At 34.1% G+C, this 21,002-nt stretch overlaps 2 protein-coding genes across 5 annotated transcripts; both read right to left on the bottom strand.

The window, feature by feature from the left end:
- Positions 1–2,849: 2,849 nt before the first annotated feature.
- Positions 2,850–6,145, bottom strand: LOC114163980 (putative RING-H2 finger protein ATL21A). 2 transcript variants are annotated; one of them, XM_028048402.1, is made up of 3 exons: positions 5,423–6,145; positions 3,904–3,990; positions 2,850–3,458 (listed from the first exon to the last, which is right to left on the bottom strand). In XM_028048402.1, exons 1-3 carry the CDS (start codon positions 6,111–6,113, stop codon positions 3,013–3,015), a joined length of 1,224 nt encoding a protein of 407 aa, XP_027904203.1. In that variant the 5' UTR covers positions 6,114–6,145; the 3' UTR covers positions 2,850–3,012. The 2 variants fall into 2 exon arrangements, with proteins under 2 accessions (XP_027904203.1, XP_027904204.1); XM_028048403.1 differs by lacking the exon at positions 3,904–3,990 and having other exon boundaries at positions 5,423–6,143.
- Positions 6,146–6,736: 591 nt separating this feature from the next.
- Positions 6,737–18,761, bottom strand: LOC114163123 (glutamate synthase [NADH], amyloplastic). 3 transcript variants are annotated; one of them, XM_028047223.1, is made up of 22 exons: positions 18,423–18,761; positions 18,227–18,346; positions 16,430–16,534; positions 15,943–16,095; positions 15,681–15,781; positions 15,496–15,592; positions 14,927–15,036; positions 14,522–14,625; positions 14,273–14,452; positions 13,839–14,182; positions 13,685–13,755; positions 13,127–13,596; positions 12,172–13,041; positions 11,812–11,966; positions 11,449–11,610; positions 9,750–11,351; positions 9,273–9,479; positions 8,911–9,179; positions 8,382–8,687; positions 7,983–8,250; positions 7,549–7,806; positions 6,737–7,297 (listed from the first exon to the last, which is right to left on the bottom strand). In XM_028047223.1, exons 1-22 carry the CDS (start codon positions 18,759–18,761, stop codon positions 7,016–7,018), a joined length of 6,573 nt encoding a protein of 2,190 aa, XP_027903024.1. In that variant the 3' UTR covers positions 6,737–7,015. The 3 variants fall into 3 exon arrangements, with proteins under 3 accessions (XP_027903024.1, XP_027903026.1, XP_027903025.1); XM_028047225.1 differs by lacking the exons at positions 15,681–15,781; positions 15,943–16,095; positions 16,430–16,534; positions 18,227–18,346; positions 18,423–18,761 and adding an exon at positions 15,371–15,432 and having other exon boundaries at positions 15,518–15,592; XM_028047224.1 differs by lacking the exons at positions 15,681–15,781; positions 15,943–16,095; positions 16,430–16,534; positions 18,227–18,346; positions 18,423–18,761 and having other exon boundaries at positions 15,301–15,579.
- Positions 18,762–21,002: the final 2,241 nt, after the last annotated feature.

Genomic DNA, 21,002 nt, shown 5'->3' with positions numbered 1-21,002 from the left:
CATTCCAGTACCACGTCTTCAAATTAACTGAGATGTGTTTGGGCCGGGTGGGCCGTACTTTTCTTACATAAATTTGTTAGGTATTATCTTCATGCACCCCCATAATTTCTAGCAGCACCTCCATAATTTTTAAAATGACATTTTATTCGTCATAAAAGTGATTTTTGAATATACAAATTCCAAGACGAGGGGCTCCATTTTTTATTTTGTTTTACGACATCCCTACTCAAATGATATATAAATGCAATTTTAGAAGATGAAATTACTAAGCTTCCAAATGAGTTAGACCTCACCATAATCTATGGGTAGTTACGTGAAGATTAACTAGTAATAAGGTTGTGAGTGCCAATTTAAAATTTATGCAAATGTTACGTCTATTACAATTTACAATTAATTGTAGTTATGAGCATTTCTTTTAACCCTTGATGTTAAAAGTGGATAAGATCAATAAAGATAATCATATTTTTTACTAAAATGCAGACAATAGTTGTAGATTTTTCAGTTATTTAGGATGTGATTGGTAATGTAGAAAGAAGTAAAGAGAATATAATTAAAGATAACTGAAAAAAGAAAAATAAATAAAAGATAAAATTGAGTTTTTTTGTTGTTGTAGAAATAAATGAGAAATTGAAGTAGAACATATTTTGAAAGTTGCTTGAGGATCTGAGAAGAGATAAATTGCAAATCTATAAAAATCAATTATACTCTTACAATATGATCCTACTTTCTACTATTATAAATAGTAGAAGGAAAATAGAAAAAAATGATAATATTATAACGTTGCTATAATATTATATTGATATCAAGTTATAATCTATATACACGTATTTACGATATGTTAATATATTTATTTTAAAAATATTAGAATATGATATGTGATATATATATATATATATATATATATATATATATATATATATATATATATATATATATTAAATATAATAATAATATAATTATTTTTGTGTGAATCAAAATTAAAATCAGATTTATTAAATATTATTAAAACAAAAAATTATAAATTATTATTATTATTATAAAAATAATAATATTTTATTAATTATATACTTTATTATTAAATAACGATAAATTGTAAGCCCACATTATCTGTAATTTTAAATAAGTTCAAAATGGTATTAAGCAAACTATCGTTATTTATTTCTTACATTTAATCAAACTATCAGTATTTATTTCTTAAAAAAAGTGTTTTCTTGCCAAAATATCTATTATTTAACATCAATAATGAAAAAAAAAGATATTATCACCTTTTACAACTAAATATAGGTGAATCTTTCTACTATTTATGAGATAACACAAAACTAAATTATCCCGTGGCAAAGCTTGTTGGGACAGGCGGGTGGGTCTTGGTTTCCTAAAAATTTTAAATTTTTTACTTTATACGTAATATATTAGAAATTAATGATAATTAAATAAAATATTTTTTATTTTTTCTATAAAATATAATAGTTAGTGTTAATAATAAATAATAAGATTTATTAATATATTTTTTATTTTACATTCATCAATTTTTTAAGAGAACAAAATTTATTATTTTTTTCTCATGTTTTATCTATTTTCTTCTTTTTTTTAAGAAAAAAGAAAGGTAACTATTTATTGTTTCACTTGATAATAAAATATCAATTTAATAATTTATTTTATAAGTCTATTGTATATTATTTTTTATTTTATGAATAATGAAGAAAAAATATTATATTATGTGTTTTTTTTATAATCAGATTTTAATTGTGATACGATTATCATTGATTTTTTCTTTTAGACGAAAATATTCTACTTGATTGATCTTGATTGATTATTTGATTTATCTTATTTTAATTGTCATTGTTTCTACATGTACAACACAAAGATCATATTTTCCAACGAATTAAAATAAGATTGTGGAATAAAATAGAAGATGAATTTTTTGTCGATAATATGATTATTTACATTAAAAAATAAATAGTTAAAAATTTTAGTCTAATTTAATTATGAATGAGTTCAAGAAACGAAATACAATATTTTAAATATGTGTGATTTCTTTTATAATTTTATTATATTTTAAATATGTGTGATTTTTTTTATAATTTTATTATATCAAATGATGTATTCATTTCCCAAAAATATTTTGATAAAAATCGCCACTAAAATTATCTAAATACACAGTAATTACGTGATTATTTTTAAGCTTATTTTTTCTTTAAGATTCAAATAACGGTTAAAATATACCATCAATGTTAGCCCAATATTTCTCTTTCTAAATAAAAATTACATCAAATAATTCATTTGGAGATTGCAAAAGATTGACATTTAAGATTTAATGTGCATTTAGTACTACATTTAGAATTATCATGCATGGATTTTGTCCTTAACAAATGAAACTTTGAGATGTTTAGAAGCCAATTTCAAATCCCAGCAAAAAGAACGAGTTCAAACTGAAACTGCTGTATGATTTGTCCCTCAGAAACAACACTAAAAAGTAAAAAAAAAAAAATGAAATGCACCTTCATAAGATTATCATTAATTTCTATTCAAAGTATGTTCTTTTTTTCCTTTCTCATATTTGCTATTCTATCCACTAAAAAACACACCTTCATAAGATTATCATCGATCTTATCTCCAAATTCACCAAAATTGTAAAGTATTAAGGTGTGTGTATAAACGAAATAGCAAAGTTTTATAACTATTATTCATTAAGGAACGAAAAGAAAAATGAGATCCGCCGTGTTATCCTATAACTAGTATCAAACACTAATTCCATTGCAGACCAGAAAGGATTCTCTGAAGTTCTGCATCAAAACAAAAACAATCGATGCCATATTTTAAGAAAATTAACCTAACATATATTTGATTGATTGTGGACAGCAAAAACAATTTCATTAAAAGTTGTGGTGTATTTTCACACTATGGTTCCAGGCATAAATAAAAGAAAGATGGATCATATTTGATGGCAAATTCATGATTGAAACAACACAGATATATAGAAGATTTGTAAAAGGTGGAAGCATTACTGTACTATTATGGTGATGATCGAGCACGCGGTTGTGGAAACTTTCGGGGAGAAGTTCGGCAAATTGGGCACGAAGCGTTCAGTGGAAGCCATTCATCGATGCATTGTGCATGAAAGCAGTGTCCGCATTCAGGTATGCTTTTCACTGTCTCTTTTGGCATGTACTCTGACAGACATATTGAGCACGTTTTCTCACTCTTCTTCGGTAACCGTCTGTTCTCACCTATGACTATTTTTGGGTACGATTCGATTGTGGGTCTGTCCAGGCCCGACACTGATGTGGGCCTTGAGCCCGCTAGAGCCTCAAAATCTGCCACAGTTTCGTGAGCCCAAGGTCCATCATGATTCCTCATTTTGAGCCAGCTGCAGATGCAACTCAATACTCCAAAGGAGCATAACATTGCTGGTACCCCTATGCATATGGCTATGGCGTAACGGGCACCACGAGAAATCCCTGCATTCTTAAAATTAATGCTTAATTCTTCCACAACGTATTTCTATGGCTAAAAGCAAATCCACCCAGTTGTTGCAGTTTCTAATTTCCCAAGTCTGAATAGTACATTAGTTCATAAAATTTATCTATGAAATATGACATCAAATCACTTATGCAAACCTGTTTCCTCTAAAATATTTTGTTATATAAAGGAACTATTTATAGAGAAAATACTTTAGATACTAATACATTTCAAAGAATCAAATTAAATATATACATTGGCAATTGTATTTATGCGTGATTATAAAACCTACAAAAGTAAAATCACATGTGACTTCTGACTTTAATGTTCTAATAAATACGATCAGCTGTATAAAAATGACTTGGTATGTAGTTAATAAATGTTACAAACGGAAGATATAAGAAGTTAGAAAATTAATTTATCTTAATATAAAGACTTAAATACCTTTTTTATCCTTATTGTTGCGGATGGTTCTCATTTTGACAGAATGTTTAAAATGATCATTGTACATGTACATACAAATCGTGCCACCTGTACAATGTTCCGTTAATGATTTAAACGACGTTACAGAAAATGACCAAATAAAACATGAATTGCGAGAATGAGGACCATTTTAAACATTCTGTCAAAATGAGGACCATCCGCAACAAACACTACGAAAATAAGGACCAAAAAGGTATTTAAGCCTAATATAAAATATTGTCGTCGTAAAAAATTTAATATTTTATAGATTAAATACTTCATTAATAAATATTAATAAAATACTTTAAAATACATCTAAATTAAAGTATTAATACATCTCGTCAAACTGTCAAAATATATTGGAATCTGCTAACCAACTCATTACACAATGGATATAGGTTGGATTAGGTTAAATGTTTTTTACAAATCTCAATATGAATTAACTTTTGACCCGGTCCACCTAAAATCTAACTCATCCGGATTAAATCCGTGATGAGCCGGTTGGCACCAACTCACAAATTAAGTTGTTTTTTTAGTCAATATATTAGTAATTTATATATTTATAATTTTTATTTGTATTTGAAGTTTAACATCCTTTTAAATTATATTTAAATTTTATTGAAATTTATTTAGATTGTAATCATAATTATAATTTAATTTTTTTAAAACAAAAAAAAAATTATATTTTTTTAATTAAGTAAATCAATAAACCAATCTATTTAACCACCAATCCACATTGAACCGAATTTTAAATTTTTTAATTAGTAATAAGTGAAGTGAGTTGGGTTAACTTATTAAAATAGGCAAAACCTTGTTTGGTCGGGTTACCCGATGACAATTCTACATATATAATATCTTTTCATTTTATCTAACTTATTTTTCTTTAGCCAGAAGCTTTGAACTCTTTCTTCGTTTGTTATGTATTTTTACTTTATAAGCTTATTTTTAGTGCGTCATATACGTTTGCTTCATACAAAATTACTATAATATAGAATATATTTAGTGTAAAAATTCATATTATTTTCAGCATTTCAACATTTAAATATATGCTTTAGATTTTTTCTAAAATACAAATATACTTTTTAGGCATTTATTAGTATTAATACTAGATAAAAAAATTACACAAACAACTTTCTTAAAACAATATTAATTATAAGATCAATTAAAATTCTTTTAATTATAAATTCGATATTAAAATTGTTGTCTTTTGAAAATTTTTAATGTCTCATTATTACTAACAAAATCTAAATAATATAAAAAACTATTTAAGAAATTTAAATATTTTCACTTGCATAAAACACGTTTTACCCAAATTTAGTTTTTGATTTTATGTAACATGAAATAGCATTTTTTTTATAGTAATTTTCTATTTTATTTTATTTTTTTATATTTTAAAATGACTTAAAAATGTCATTTCATGTTATAAAAAAATTCGTAAAGATTTAATTTTCAAAATATCTTTACCGAAACTTTCCAGCTAGGCAGTGGGGGCGGGATCTACCTTTCGAAGGAAAACCAAAGCAATCAAGCTCAAAAGTGTCGTCACTCCTGAAGCCGCACCGGCCACCGTGGGACTCGCACCTCCCGCACGCCGGCGATTCCCACGTGAGACGCAGATCCTCGCCGAGTTCCGACGATGTGACTTGATCGTAAAACGGTGACTGCACAGGCACCTTCACCGTGGCCACTAAATCACAGACGGAAGACAAGTGGCTAACCACAGTCGTAGAAGGCGTGGCGAAAACGGCGTACTTGGGAGGATCGCTGAGGCAACCTATGGGACGGTATCGACGAACGAGGTTCGGCAAATTGACGGAGCAGTTGAAGAAGGTGAACTGCTGGTGGTAAACGGCGCGGAAGGGAGAGGCGGAGAGATTGAGAGAGAGGAGGCGTTTGGGGAGGCAGTTGCCGGGATCGTTGACCCACAGTTGCTGAGCGGCGTAGTTTATCGTTTGGATTTTGAGTGGGTCCCAATTTGGTAGGTTGAGGAGTGTTTGGGGGTTCTGGTTGCAGGAGACTATGAAGCCTGGGTATCCGCATGCTTCTGCGTGTTTTCCTTCTATGCGGAAGGGGAATCGGATCACTGGCTCACCACTCTGGCAAACGCTGTCTGAACATGTTTCTATGTTTGCCAGTACTAGTGGAGGGTTCAAGAGGATGAAGAGCGTGAGTATGGGATTGGGGATTTTCATGTTTGGGAAAGTGCTTAGTGTTGACTTCAGGTTTCGATGAAATATCTCAGATGATATTTATATTTTTATATATATTTAATATTATATATTATATACCAATAAAACCTGTCCTACTTTGCTTCTATTGGGTACCCAAACAATCAGTGCAGATAACGTACTGGGGATGGGTTTTACTGTGTGTCATCACGCTTGTCAATTGAATTATTGATTGCTTGAAGAAGCATAAACATAGAAGAGAAGCAATTGAAAGCACCACGTGGGACCTAAGCTACATTGTCGTTATGGTCTCGGGTGTTCTCCATTTTATAAATCTTTAGGGATTTCTGGATAGGCTTTTCAGTTTAATTAATGTTCATCTTTCATAATTTTAACAACTCATTTTTCAATTTTATATTTTAGTTTATTTTATCAGTTTATTCCACTTTCAGGGTTTTAGCAATGGCAATTTCCAAACGAATTGGTTCAATTTAATTAGTTTTGATATTTTTTATCATTATGAAATCTTTAAAGAAATCTTCTTGTCTCTTATTAGTTTGAGAATTTTTATCCGCGAATAACATTGCAATCAGCATTAGATGAGAAGCAGACCTCGCATATTCAAGAACTCTACGCATTCAAAGCAATTAAAATTGGAAACAATAACGGGAATCATTAATTAACAAACTGTACATTTCATTCTACACGATGCAACATTTAACTAAGAACTCATTTTTCCGGAAGGTAGCCTCTGCTATGCATAAAAGAGACACTTCTAATTTTGTAGGCACTAACTTAAATCGCTTCTTTATTTATTAGATGAGACAGCAGCTAAATAAAAATATGGGGCAGAACCGAACCGAACCTCGGAGCCATCTTGTATTATTCAATTAGAAATGTGAGAAACTAAAAACAAGAGAAGGTTATCACTGTGTATTTGCCACAGCAATGGTGCCCTTCTTGGTTAGGTCCTGCTTGTGCTTCGTAAGTTCGTCTGGATTCCCAGCTATATTGTGGTCATTTGTTAGGTATCTGTCAACTTGTGCTGCAGCTTGTCGCCCCTCTGAAATTGCCCATACTACCAGGGACTGACCACGTCGACAATCTCCAGCTGCAAACACCCCTCTAACACTCGTTGAGAACCGACCGTACTCTGCCTTGAAGTTTGACCGGTTGTCTCGCTCCATATCCAACTTCTCTGCGATTGTCTGCCATACCCAGAGCACAAAAATCCGTGATTACCAACTTTATAATGCACATTACTTGTAAGAGGGCATGTAACATTCCAGGTTAAAATCACAATATATCAAATATGTTTAGAAACTCTAATAAAATGAAATGATGAAATTAATGATATATATTCGCCTTTTAAAACCAAATTTTTTCAGTTTTTTTATAATATCAAGTCTATCTTTTCGGTGAGGTATTATGACGAGATGAAGCTATTATGAATACTCACAGGTTCAGGGCCAAGGAACCCCATGGCCAGCAAAACTAGGTCAGCCTCAATAATCTCCTCAGTGCCCTCAATTTCCTTAAATTGAAACCTCCCAGTGGCATCCTTCTCCCAGCGAACATGTACAATTTCAAGTCCCTTCACTACTCCATTTTCATCTCCCACAAACCGCTTAGTCAATACCTCATAAGATCTTGGATCTTTGCCAAATTTTGCTGCACCTTCTTGGTGTCCATAGTCTACTCGGTATATACGAGGCCACTGTATTCCAGAAACACTTGTTAAAAAAAGTCATGTGCACATTTAAAGGAGTCCTTTAACTTTAAAAGGCTAATTTTAGTTAATGGTCCGAGTAATGTCAAGGGATACGTCGAATTTAAATATTGACAAAATGGGCTGCAAGAATAAACAAAACTTGAATTTCACATGGATCTAACCTGTGGCCAAGGGTTGCCTGGGGCCCTAGTTTGTGGTGGCTGAGGGAGAAGTTCCAGATTTACAATGCTACTACACCCATGCCGAATTGATGTCCCTATGCAATCCGTGCCCGTGTCACCCCCACCAATGACCACAACTTTCTTTCCCTTGGCAGAAATGAAGTTTCCATCCTGGAGATTGCTATCAAGCAAGCTTTTCGTGTTTGCATGCAGAAACTCCATAGCAAAATGAATACCGGACAACTCCCGCCCGGGTACTGGGAGATCCCTGCATTGAACGTAAAACTCCCATCTCTTAACAACAACGACTTTTTTTTTTTTTTAATATACATCCATTCCAAGCAAAATTGAACTCAAACTACAAACAATGATAATATGGACTCCTGCGTTCTGTCTCACCTTGGTTTTGTGGCTCCTACAGCCAAGACAATAGCATCATTTTCCTCTTGAAGCCTGTCAAGAGAGTATGAAGGATCATGCCCGACACTAGCATTCACGACAAAGTTAATCCCCTCCTCTGCCATAAGGTTAACCCGCCGTTGAACTATATTCTCTTTGTCAGCTTTCATGTTGGGAACCCCGTACATCATAAGCCCTCCAATCCTATCAGCTCTTTCATAAATTGTTACTATATGGCCCATTTTATTCAGTTGATCAGCAGCTGCCAGGCCAGATGGTCCGCTTCCAACAATGGCCACTCTTTTCCTGTATGAATTAAGATATTTACTAATGGAACTATTACCTTGGCGATAATTGCAATAAACCTTTAATAATAATAACTACAACAAAGCCAAACATTTTAATAACTGAAAGTTACAACGCACCATGTAGGGGGATTGTACATTTAGACCTATCTGATTGAAATGAAACATCAGAAATAACGGAAATAAAACTGAGGAGATGTCAATTAGGACGAAAAAGTGTATACCCAGTTCTATTCGCTGGAGGTCGTGGCACCATCCAACCCTCCTCGAAAGCTTTGTCTATAATGGCACATTCTATGCTTTTAATGGATACTGGATTCTCAATAATGCCAAGGACACAAGAACCTTCACAAGGTGCTGGGCATACCCTACCAGTAAACTCTGGAAAGTTATTTGTCTCAAGAAGCCTCTCCAATGCTTCGCGCCACCTGTTTTGGTATACTAACTCATTAAATTCTGGTATTTTATTTCCAAGAGGACACCCAGAGTTTTCCTGCAAGTTTATTTGAGTATCTTCAGTTTAAATGATGAAAGTTTAAATTGGAAGTCACAAAAGAAAGAAGTTCATGGAAGTGGCAATGCACACCTGATGACAGAAAGGAGTACCACAGTCCATGCAACGGGCAGATTGGGTATTCAAAAGTGGACCAGGTTGTGTTTCCTTCATCACTTCCTTCCAATCATTCAATCGAACATTGGGATCCCTGTACTGAACACCTTCCCTCTCATAAGCAACAAAACCTCTATGTTTGACAGCATCAATTACTTGACTAGGTCTCTTGGAAGATTCAGCCTGTTTAATCGTCAGGACATATTAGAAGACATCAGCCAACTAAAAATATAAATGAGTATTCAAGTATCAAACAGTTTTAAATTATATGAAATTTTGTAGAAATGATTTATTCCATATGATAAATTTTCTTCGCGAGGTGGACGAACAAAATTTAACAACCATATAAAGTTATTATAAAAGATTTAATTTTGTTAAAAATGTAAGTATATCAAGAATTACATTTGGTGTAAGTGGATACCATCTTAAGAAAAAATAAGAAGTTAATATTACCTCACTAGGCTTCCCATTCGATGATGCAGTAGCCAGTTTCTTGAGCTCTTTAAAAGCATCTTTCTCCGCCAATTTCATTTCACCTTGCTCCTCTCCATGTTTAGAAGCAGACTCTGCTGCATCTTCAGAGGCTTCCTTCAATTTCATACTTGCCAAAACTCGTTTATACTCCTTGGGGAAAACCTTGATAAATTTTGGAAGAAGACTACCAAAGTCAGCAAGCACTTCCTTGGCAAGCACACTATTTGTGTGGCGCTGATGTTGTTGGATCAACATTTTTAGAGTAGCGATATCATCTTCCTCCTCAATCTTATCCAGATCTACAAGCTCATGGTTGCACCGAGATAGAAATTCTCCATCCATATCAAGAACATAAGCAATCCCACCGCTCATACCTGCAGCAAAATTTCTGCCTGTGTTTCCAAGCACAACAACTATCCCACCAGTCATGTACTCACATCCATGATCACCAACACCTTCCACTACTGCCTTAACACCAGAATTACGCACACAAAATCTTTCAGCTGCCATACCATTGAAATATGCCTCACCAGATGTGGCCCCATACAGAGCCACGTTACCAATTACAATATTCTGCTTAGGGTCAAAGGTACTCACCTTTGAAGGATAAACTACAATCTTGCCACCAGACAACCCTTTACCAACATAGTCATTGCCATCACCTTCAAGTTCCAAAGTGATGCCAGGACAGAGGAATGCACCAAAGCTTTGGCCTGCACTGCCCTCAAATTTGATGTGAATAGTGTCTGTTGGAAGACCATTTAAGTGGTACCTTTTAGTAACCTCATGGCTTAGCATAGTTCCCACCGCACGGTTTACATTAAGGATTGGACTTTCAATGTATACTTGTAGACCCTTTTGCAAAGCAGCATCGGACAGAGCTATAAGCTTATTATCCAACGCCATGTCCAAACCATGATCTTGTTTTTGAACACAGTATTGAGCAGCTTCTGGTCGCAGTTCAGCTGCAGGTCTAAGCAATAAAGAGAGGTCAATGTTCTCTAGTTTCTCATTGCTTTTGATCACTTCTTGATCAACTTCGAGCATGTCTGAACGACCAATCATCTCGTTGACAGTACGAAACCCAAGCTGGGACATAATTTCTCGCATTTCCTCTGCTATCATGAAAAAAAAGTTAATGACGTGCTCGGGTTCTCCAGCAAACTTCTCTCTAAGTACTGGATCTTGCGTAGCAATGCCAACAGGGCAGGTATTCTTGTGACACTTGCGCATCATTATGCAGCCAAGAGTTATGAGTGGAGCTGTGCTGAAACCAAATTCTTCTGCACCAAGAAGACTGGCTATGGCCACATCTCTTCCTGTTTTAAGTTGCCCGTCAGTTTGGAGAACGGTGCGACCTCGAAGGTCATTAGCCACCAAAGTTTGATGGGTCTCAGCCAGGCCAAGTTCCCAAGGGAGACCAGCATTCTTTATGCCAGTCCATCTGGATGCTCCTGTACCTCCATCATGGCCAGAGATCAAGACATGATCAGCATGGCCTTTAACAACTCCACTGGCAACTACACCAACTCCAGCTTCAGATACCAACTTCACACTAATTCGAGCAGCAGGGTTCGCATTCTACATATAAACAAAAAGGGATTTGAGGATGAACACCCAAGACAACGAAATTCAACCAAAAGCATTTAATGTAAAAGGATCGAAGCCAGATATGAACCTTTAGATCATGAATTAATTGGGCAAGATCTTCAATGGAGTAAATATCATGATGAGGAGGTGGACTGATAAGTCCTACACCGGGAGTTGAATTCCTTGTGACAGCAATGTCTCCTATAACCTTGTGGCCAGGAAGTTCACCACCTTCACCTGGTTTTGCTCCCTGAGGAAAACATAAGTTAAAATTGTACAATTCTAGTATTCTACATTCAATAACAAAATTCAAATTTCCCGAAGGTCAAGTGAAGTAATCAAATATACGCAGGACAACACTCAGATATTAGAGACCACCTGATGATTTTCTTTATAGTATCAGGAAAATAAAAAGAACATGAAATCCAAATGTGATATTTTTGACAGTTACCTGGGCCATCTTTATCTGCAATTCATCCGCATTTGTAAGATAGTAACTTGTAACTCCAAATCTCCCACTAGCAACCTGCTTAATAGCACTCCTTTTGGGGTTCTTTGAGCCATCAGAAAGAGGCTCCATACGAGATGGCTGCTCACCTCCCTCACCTTTGGAAAAAGTTAACAAATAATCATTTCATAAGAATAAGATCATTTAGGGGATTGATCTAGAAAAAATAAACCACGAGAAAACAGATGTTTTTCACGTACAAATTGTCCCAAAAAGCATTTCGATAAACACACACACCCTCGAAAAAAACTTGACAGTTTTTTCCTGTAACAACATAAAGCCATATTTTCTTTAAAAGCAAACCTGTGTTGGATTTTCCTCCCATCTTATTCATAGCAGTTGCCAATGCCGTGTGTGCCTCCAGTGATATTGATCCATAACTCATAGCCCCAGTGCAAAACCGCTTAACAATCTCACTGGCAGGTTCTACTTCGTCAAGGGGAACTTTTACTGCTGCCTCTTTAAATTTCAGAAGTCCCCGCAAATTGCAAGCTTTATTTAATTCGTGAATAAGCTTAGAGTACTGTTTATAGGCATCTATGCTGTTAGTTCTCGCAGCCTCTTGAAGCTTTGAAATGGCAAGTGGATCATTCAGATGAATTTCGCCGCCTTTTCTCCAGTGATAATCCCCAGGGTTTGGCAATGCAGTTGCTTCAGCACTTCCTGGAGAGAAAACTCGAGAAGGAAAGGCTAACTCGTGCAATTGAAGAGCATCACGAGCAAGCATCTCAAATGTTGCGCCCTCGACTCGACTTGGGGTTCCAGCAAAGCACCTGTCAATCACTTCTGATGAAAGACCCAGAGCTTCAAAAATCTGAGCACCTTTGTAAGAGGCCAAAGTAGATATTCCCATCTTCGCAAGCACTTTCATCATTCCATAGTTGCTTGCTTTGAAGTACTTTTTAACCAGCTCATCTTTTGAGTAGAATTCCCCACTTGATTTTGGTGGGATCTTTCCATCAACCTGTAATCGCCAAATTGCCTCCACAGCCAAATATGGGCATATAGCATCAGCACCGAAGCCAACAAGTGTACAGAAATGGTGCACTTCTCGTGGCTCGGCAGATTCTATTATTAATGCAACTCTAGTACGCTCAAGTGTTTTCACTAGATGTTGATGAACAGCACCAACAGCCAGTAGGGAGCTCACGGCAACACGATTCCTTGAGAAGTCTACAAGATGCAATATGAGATACAAATCGATCAGAAGGAAGCGCAGTGCATATAGTATATACACAATTCAAGTATAATATAATACCTCTATCAGACAGCACAAGGGTAGTGTAGCCATCACCAATTGCATCATGTGCTTCTGCACATATCCTGTCCAAGGCTTCCTCCAACCCTTTCTTACCACGACTCTTCGAGTATGTTATATCTATAACTTTGCTCTGCCATCCCCTATGATTCATTTTTTTAATGGCTTCCATTTCTTCAACGGATAAAAGGGGGCCTTTTAGGGAAAGACGGTGGCATTGTGCCTCGGTGATTTCTGTCAAGTCACCTTCTGGACCAACCATACATTCCATTGAAGTGACTATTTTCTCTCGAATAGGATCAATAGGTGGGTTTGTCACTTGGGCAAACATTTGCTTGAAATATTCAAAAGTGAGTTTTTCTCTATTCGACATTACTGCTAACGGAGTATCATTTCCCATTGACCCAAGGGCTTCCGTACCATCTTTTGCCATGGGAAGTAATAACATTTCCAAGGATTCAACAGTATATCTGTTTGAATAAAGCAGACTATATAAACATATCCTCTGAAAATACAACAGATAAAGTAAAGAATATATTCAGGGTGGATATTACATACCCAAAAGCTTTTAGTGGAGCCAATAAACCATGAACCCCCATATTTTCCATATCCACATCATCTCCGTATGCCTGTAACTCGTGGAAAATGTATCAGTGAGAATTCCCAACTACAAATTCAAGCAAAGTTCGCACGGATTTTTATTTATACTTACCGGCACAACTCCTGCTATTGTTGGCGGCTCTCTTTCAGATTGCTGAACAGAATCAACTATGTCTTTTAGTTCTACCTTCTGCTTTTTGAGCCATTCCCCATATGGCCTTGCTAATGAATACTGTTCTTTTAAGGCATCGTCATTTACAACAATATGCTTTTCAAAATCCACCAGAAGCATCATGCCCGGATTTAGTCTTCCTTTTCTACACACGTCTTCAAGAGGAATGTCTACAACCCCAACTTCACTAGCCATTACAACACGTCCGCTGTGGGTGACATAAAAGCGGCCTGGTCGAAGCCCATTCCTGTCCAAGGTTGCTCCAAGATAGTGGCCATCAGTAACTGCAATAATATAAGTCAATACCAAATTAAGAATCCATAAACAAAGGCGTGTTACAGAAAAGCAGATAATAATCAGTCCAGTAATTTTACATGCTATAAGAGCTGGCCCATCCCATGGCTCCATTAGAGCCGAGAAGTATTCATAAAATGCTTTACGCTGAGGATCCATGTTCTTGTCATTTTGCCATGCTTCAGGAATCATCATCATAACAGCTTCAGGAAGACTTTTTCCAGACTGAATCAAAAACTCAAGGACGCCATCAAAAGCTCCTGCAGAAGAAAAACAATATTAGTATATTATGAACATACATTTGGCAAACAAAAATAAATTCAGATAACCTGAATCAGATGAATTTGCATCCACAATAGGCAAAAGCTTCTTTAATTCATTCTCCGACAGACCAAGCTCCTTGCACTTCAGTAGGCCTTCACGTGCCTTCATCCTATAAAAAAATCATTTATTAGGTGACATAGTCCTTCACAGCAAATGCAACGAGTAGTATCCAACACAAAGCTGTTACTCCTAGTTCAAAATCAACTAGCATCAAACTTGAAAACTTGACTGGAACGTGGTAGCGATTGCATAAAAAAATTAAGAAAAATAATAGCGAATTAACTCTTCAATTCATCCATGTCAACAGCACCGGGATATTTCTTATACAACAATTTAAATTTGCAGTGCAGTATCATATTCATTCTTCTAGTTCTTAAACTACGGTATAACCATACTTATTCCAGACATACCAGTTTACATTCCCTCTAAGAGTGTTGATTTCCCCATTGTGCCCCAATACACGCATAGGTTGAGCACGATCCCAACTCGGAAAAGTATTCGTAGAGAATCGTGAATGTACCTGCACATCATGTATGCCAAGTTGTCAGTATTTATGGCTATAACTGTTGCAGAAAATCAACAACATAAACGAATATTTTTCCGAAGGACACCAATATAAATATGCTGAATTTCCAATAGAAATTCCAGAAATCCTATTCCATTTTTCACCAAAATGATTTTTCCCCTCCACCGATATGATGAAATTGTCTTCCAGGCCAAGTAAACAGAGAACATCAGCAGAAATTTCTGTAAACAGGATTATCCTCATAATGAGCTGTCTTACCAACTCACCCATTGCATCCAAATTCAAACTTTAATCAAGGAAGCGGAAGAACTTAAGAGATCATTCAAACCTCAATGCCTCAGAAGTCATTCCCCAACCTTGCATCTCGTCAGTTACTGGTTGTTCCCCATGCTGTTTGTTGGAGTATATAGAGTTAGTGGAGAAAGAAGAGAAGTTAATGGATAATAGATTTACCAGGGCCATGTAGCTCGTAAACCTTTCATTGCCAAGGTCTGCAAAATAGTAATCCTTCAACTGAGCTGGTGTTAACTGACCTTTGTAAACAACAGTCCTGTAGGTAATGATATGAAGTTGCAAAATGATTAGACGTTAAGAGTAACTTTCTCAAAAACAAAAAACGCCACCTCTTGACAAAGTACCTTGATGAGAGAGAACAGATATAGAAATCTGTAATGCCATCATTATCGAGGTTTAATGCAGATGTTATAGCAACCATGGACAGCTTCCTTAATATATACATCTGCGTGGAAGGAACAAAATACCCATTTACCATGACAGAACAAATAAATAAGAACCTCATTTTTCCCTCTTAATCCAAGAATTTTGCTAGCATGTTATTACAAAGGTACTCAGGCTCAATTAAATCTTGGTTTTTAAAGTAAAAGTCATATCGAGAGGAACCTGTCTTTCCAAATCAACTTTTGACAGAGTACTTGGAGTAAGAAACACTTGTTCAATGACAGGTTCAGTTTCCTGGGCTGATTTGCCCAATTCCGAGTTATCAGTGGGAACAGAACGCCAACCAAGAACAGAATGACCCAGAGATTCGGCAACCTGACAACAAAGGCACAGAACATTTAAAAATAAATGCCACGAAGATAAAATAAATATGCAAGTTATCACGATGATTTTAATATTAGAACACAAATAATAAACACTACTGAAACAAACCCCATGTCAATGTCAATTACAACTTCAGCATAACATACCAAACGCTACGAATATACCTTTTGAAATATAGTTTTTCTCAAGCAAGCATGCATGAACTTAAACTTTAAACAAACAAAGAAATTTCAAATTAAGTTACACTTTGAAATGCAGTTTTTCTCAAGCAAGCATGCACGAAATTAAGTTTTAAACTAACAAAGAAATTTCAAATTTAAACTACCTTTTCAAATACAATTTTGCTCTTTTCTCTGCGACTGTCGGATGTAGGCAAGAAAAACATGCCAATTGCATATTTTCCGGGTGGTGGAAGCTCAAAATCCACAACCTGCAAACAGCAAACCTCTTAGAATCATCACCTCAAGAGACAACAAGTTAAAACTGCATCAAATTTCAGTAAATGAAAACCTATGCATATTTCCATTCATCATCATGCTCCGTGAAGAAGTTACAGACTGAAGAATCAGTCAACACCTCTATGGATACATTTAAGAACTAATTCATGTTTCATTATCCTTAATGCAGAACATCTTGTAGTGATTAATCTTATTCTCAAGTAAAAAGGTCCTAGAAAAGCACAATGAAAATCTGCATAGAGGATGAAGAAATTTGTTTTAAACGAAAAAAAATAAATTCTCAACACCTCTATGGATACATGTAAGAACTAATTCATGTTTAGTTATCCTTAATCCAGAACATCTTGTAGTGATTAATCTGATTCTCAAGTAAAAATGTCCTAGAAAAGCATAATGAAAATCTGCATACAGGATGAAGAAATTTGTTTCCATGATTTCAGAAGTTAAACCAAAAATAAATAAATACTTATGGAATTTGATTCACTTAATTGGTGTGTAAGATATGTATTAGACTGTATTTGAATAATATGAATTTAAACAATCGAGTCATTAAACAATGTTGTACCATCGGAAAATCGAATACGCACTAAAATCAAGATCAGTAGAATGTTCATATGTATATTAATATCATCTAACAATTTAGATTCACCCATATTTTTAAAATAATATCATGTGAAATATTAATAATTTTAAAAGGTTATTATAAGTAATTGGAGAAAAGGGACAGAAGGTGCTATATGCAGTTCTGTTTATTAAAGAAGTTAAAAAAGGAACAGAATATTGTTATATTTTGAAATTAGACTTTATATATGTAGTTAGTAGAGGTAATTTTTTATCTGCACTTAAAATACAATGTGGCGTAATTGACATATAGATACCCCACTTAATTCAACCATTTTTCCTATTCCTTTTCAATCATATATTTTAACTTTCACTTTATTTATTTTTTATTTCTCTCTTCTTTCCACTCCAATCCACCCCACAGATATGTTGAATAATCCACCCAAAAGTGATGTTGAATTTAGTATTTTTCAAATTTTAAAAGTCTACGAAATTCTCATGATAACTTTGAATCCAACTATATTTATTAGATTTGGTGTATTCAGTCCTACTTACGGAATAAATATTAACATAATTGCATAATAATAAAGAAATTCAACCGCCCGAAAGGAAAAGCACACTTTAACATATCAGAAAAGTTTCAAAAATAAATAAAAAAGATGAAAAGCGAATACAGCTGTCAGCCGGCGCCGAATCTTTGAAACGCATGACCAAAACACTTTATCCGAATATAAAACAATAAAAAGAGTTAGTTACATTCCAAATCAAAAAACAGTTACATCCCAAAAATAATAACTCTAATGTAAATTAATTGTAAATACTAACTTTGTGAAAAATATTCAGATTAACTTTTGATTTAATCATATATCTTTATTATTTAAAAAAAAAATTGTAAGACTCCTGAATTCTTTTAAATTATTATTATCTTAAAACATTGTTACAAACTGGCCAAAATATGATAAATCAAAATTGGATAATAAAACAAAAAAATTCTTTTTCGTAATAATATAAACTTTTATAAACAGTATATAATAAGTGGAATATGCTTAATCCAGCTAAGAAAAACACGAGTTCTCCATAAAAATTAAAATGAAATAAAATACCTCCTTGTAAAATTGGTGAGGTAAAGCAACCATGATCCCTGCCCCATCACCAGTATTGGCTTCGCAACCGCAAGCACCTCTGTGCGTCATGCGCACCAGCATCTCCAAAGAATCAGTCACCTAAACAAAATCACCCTGAATCAAAACAAAAACGCATATTCAAACTCACATGCAAACACGGAAAAGTCGCACTCACCGTCTTTCGGTTGCCTTCACCGGACAGTTCCGCCACAAATCCCACACCGCAGGAGTCCTTGTCCATGGCCGGATCGTACAGTCCGAGCGGTTTCTTCGGCACGGTGGACATCCCCGACCGAACAACGACCCTCAGCTTCGGCGTACGAAGTGGCCCCTCCGATTTCCAAACATGAAGCCGCTCGGAACCCAGCCATTTCCCGCTCGAACGCAACCGTGTTCCCAAAAACCTCGAGACTCTCACCGCACAGCGAGCGTTAAAGAGAGATTTCTGGGTTTCGCAAGGTATAGTTCTCACGGAAGGAACCTTAAGTGTGGAAAACGAGATAGATGAAGACATCTCTTGGTGAGATTGTGAATATTGTGAATATGTGAAAAGAAATGTTGAGAAGGCTTTGGTGTTTGATTGTTATATTACTTTTTGTAAGGTGAAATGTAACAGATCTGACATAAAAAAACGATGTTCCGGGGTTGTTATGGAAATGAAAGGAGCGAGAGGAGTGCGCCGCCGAGGTAAACGGTTGGTGTGAGATCAGTGAATGGCAGACAAATAAAGTGTTGAATTTATAGAGAGTGCGTGTTTGAAGGAGGGAGTGTGGTGTTTGTTTTTTTCATGGAATTTATCTAAAAAATAAAGGGGAAAGGAGCTCTCCCTGGGAACACAGATATTTATTTATTACTCTCACCCTTCAATAATTATTATTTTCAGTTTTCTTCCATGTAATCTTCAAATAGGCAAATATGTACAGTTCTTACTTATCATCATCTATATATAATTTAAATTCAAGAAAATACATGACAGAATTCTCTCATTTAACTTATATTTATATAGCAGTGTTGTAAAATTATCAACAAAGAAAATAGAAAATATGACTTTTGTGTTTCTTTTTATATTTTAATTTCGTTATTTCAAAAAATAATAATATCATTATTTTTTAAACTTTACATTTCCCTTTAATATTAATTAGTTTATATATATTTATTACAACATAAATCGAATAGAAATAAAAAGGAATGTTATAAATATATATTTATTATTATGTTAAAGAAACATTTTATTTACAAGGAAAGAGTCAATCTGCCTAGAAGAAAAGATGAAATAAATTAATGAAATAGAAAAGGGTAGACTTTCTCACTTTTTAACTTTTTAATTATATTTAAAGTTTAATTTTAATAATACCAAATATGTATGTAATGAAATTAGTTTTTATGCCTATCATTCTTCTACCACTACAATATTAACACCGATCTAAAAGGTTCTCAATAACTCAGACACTCCATTAGTTAAACTTCCTATACACATCATCAATGTAAATTTTGATCTAAAAATAATATTAATCAGGTGGAAGAGTGAACTATATTGATCTAAAACTTTTTATTGTATAATTTTTTTTTATGACTATCCTTCAATTTTTTTAAAAGTATTTTTATTGTATTCTATCTTGTGTTACATTTCCTTTTATTGGAAATAGTAGTTACTTTACAGAAACAAAATAAAAATCATATCCATTAATAGTAAACAAAAATATTTTTTATTAAATTAGTATCAACATAAAGTCACGACACAACATAAAGTATCAGAAATAAATATGCCCTTTCACAATCTTAAATCTGATTTTTTCTAAAATAATTCTATTAAATCATCTCTATAAAAAATAATTAAAAATTAAAAAAAATTGTAATATAATTAAATTATGAACAAACTATGAGATTATGCGGCATGCAACAACCGCATTTGATCGGTCCCAACTTCTAGTTAAACTACTAACATACTTTTTTTTAAGAATGAAGTAAAAGATTCCTTTTTGAAAAAAAAATGGGGAACAAAATAACTAACATTAACTATTGATAAAAAAATCAATTCTTACTAAACAAGTTAATATAGATATATGTTATTTTTAAAAATATATAAAAAAAATACATGTAATATATAATAAAGTATTTAAAAGATATAATTACTATGCAACTCTTCTAAACAAGAATAATACATATGCTTATATATTTAATAGAATTCGTGGAGACACGAGCATGTGTGTTGAATTTGCTTATAATAAAAATATAATTCAAAAATAGTATGATACTTAGTAAATGAAAAATTACTAAATTTGTTATTAATTTTTACAAAGCAACAGTTATATAACGAAAGCACTTGTAGTTTTTCATGAAAACAAGTTAGTGTTTTCATTAAAAAAAAAAAAAAAAAAAAAAAAAAAAAAAACTTGATGAAACACGATTTAAAAATAATCTGTTATTAACTATGATAGACAGTTACATGTGCAGAAACATTACTATATAAAACAAAGTTGAAGATTTGAGAATCGTAATATTACATTAATTTGAACAGAAGTAGTAGTTATGACTAATAATCTAGCATCAGCATGACAAGTTGTTATGATTATTCTGCTTCATCCTGAAGCAGACGATGAACACTACCCTTCACCACCTTGAGTTGAAAACACTCTCTTCCATTATTGGTGGTCCCACCGTTTTCTTAATCAGTGACGCAACACCAATCAGAGGAAACATTGAACTGCACCTGGTTTGGTTTTACATGTGCTCTAGTCAAAGCAAAGAAAGAAAA

The sequence above is a fragment of the Vigna unguiculata genome, chromosome 9, assembly GCF_004118075.2.
Source record: "Vigna unguiculata cultivar IT97K-499-35 chromosome 9, ASM411807v1, whole genome shotgun sequence".
In the NCBI taxonomy this organism is placed as follows: Eukaryota; Viridiplantae; Streptophyta; class Magnoliopsida; order Fabales; family Fabaceae; genus Vigna; species Vigna unguiculata.
This window is presented reverse-complemented; position numbering and strand designations above follow the sequence as displayed.

What these genes read in the sequence shown, in the direction of transcription:
- LOC114163980 (XM_028048402.1), bottom strand. Translation starts at nt 6,113, where the DNA reads ATGAAAATCCCCAATCCCATACTCACGCTCTTCATCCTCTTGAACCCT. An exon ending in CTTTGGTTTTCCTTCGAAAG is followed by an intron (nt 3,991 to 5,422) that starts GTAGATCCCGCC and finishes AACATTGTACAG; the next exon opens with GTGGCACGATTTGTATGTAC. An exon ending in CAACAATAAGGATAAAAAAG is followed by an intron (nt 3,459 to 3,903) that starts GTATTTAAGTCT and finishes TTAAGAATGCAG; the next exon opens with GGATTTCTCGTGGTGCCCGT.
- LOC114163123 (XM_028047223.1), bottom strand. Translation starts at nt 18,761, where the DNA reads ATGTCTTCATCTATCTCGTTTTCCACACTTAAGGTTCCTTCCGTGAGA. An exon ending in TGGGCCAGCTCTTATAGCAT is followed by an intron (nt 14,183 to 14,272) that starts GTAAAATTACTG and finishes ATATTATTGCAG; the next exon opens with TTACTGATGGCCACTATCTT. An exon ending in TGCAGATAAAGATGGCCCAG is followed by an intron (nt 11,611 to 11,811) that starts GTAACTGTCAAA and finishes TGTTTTCCTCAG; the next exon opens with GGAGCAAAACCAGGTGAAGG.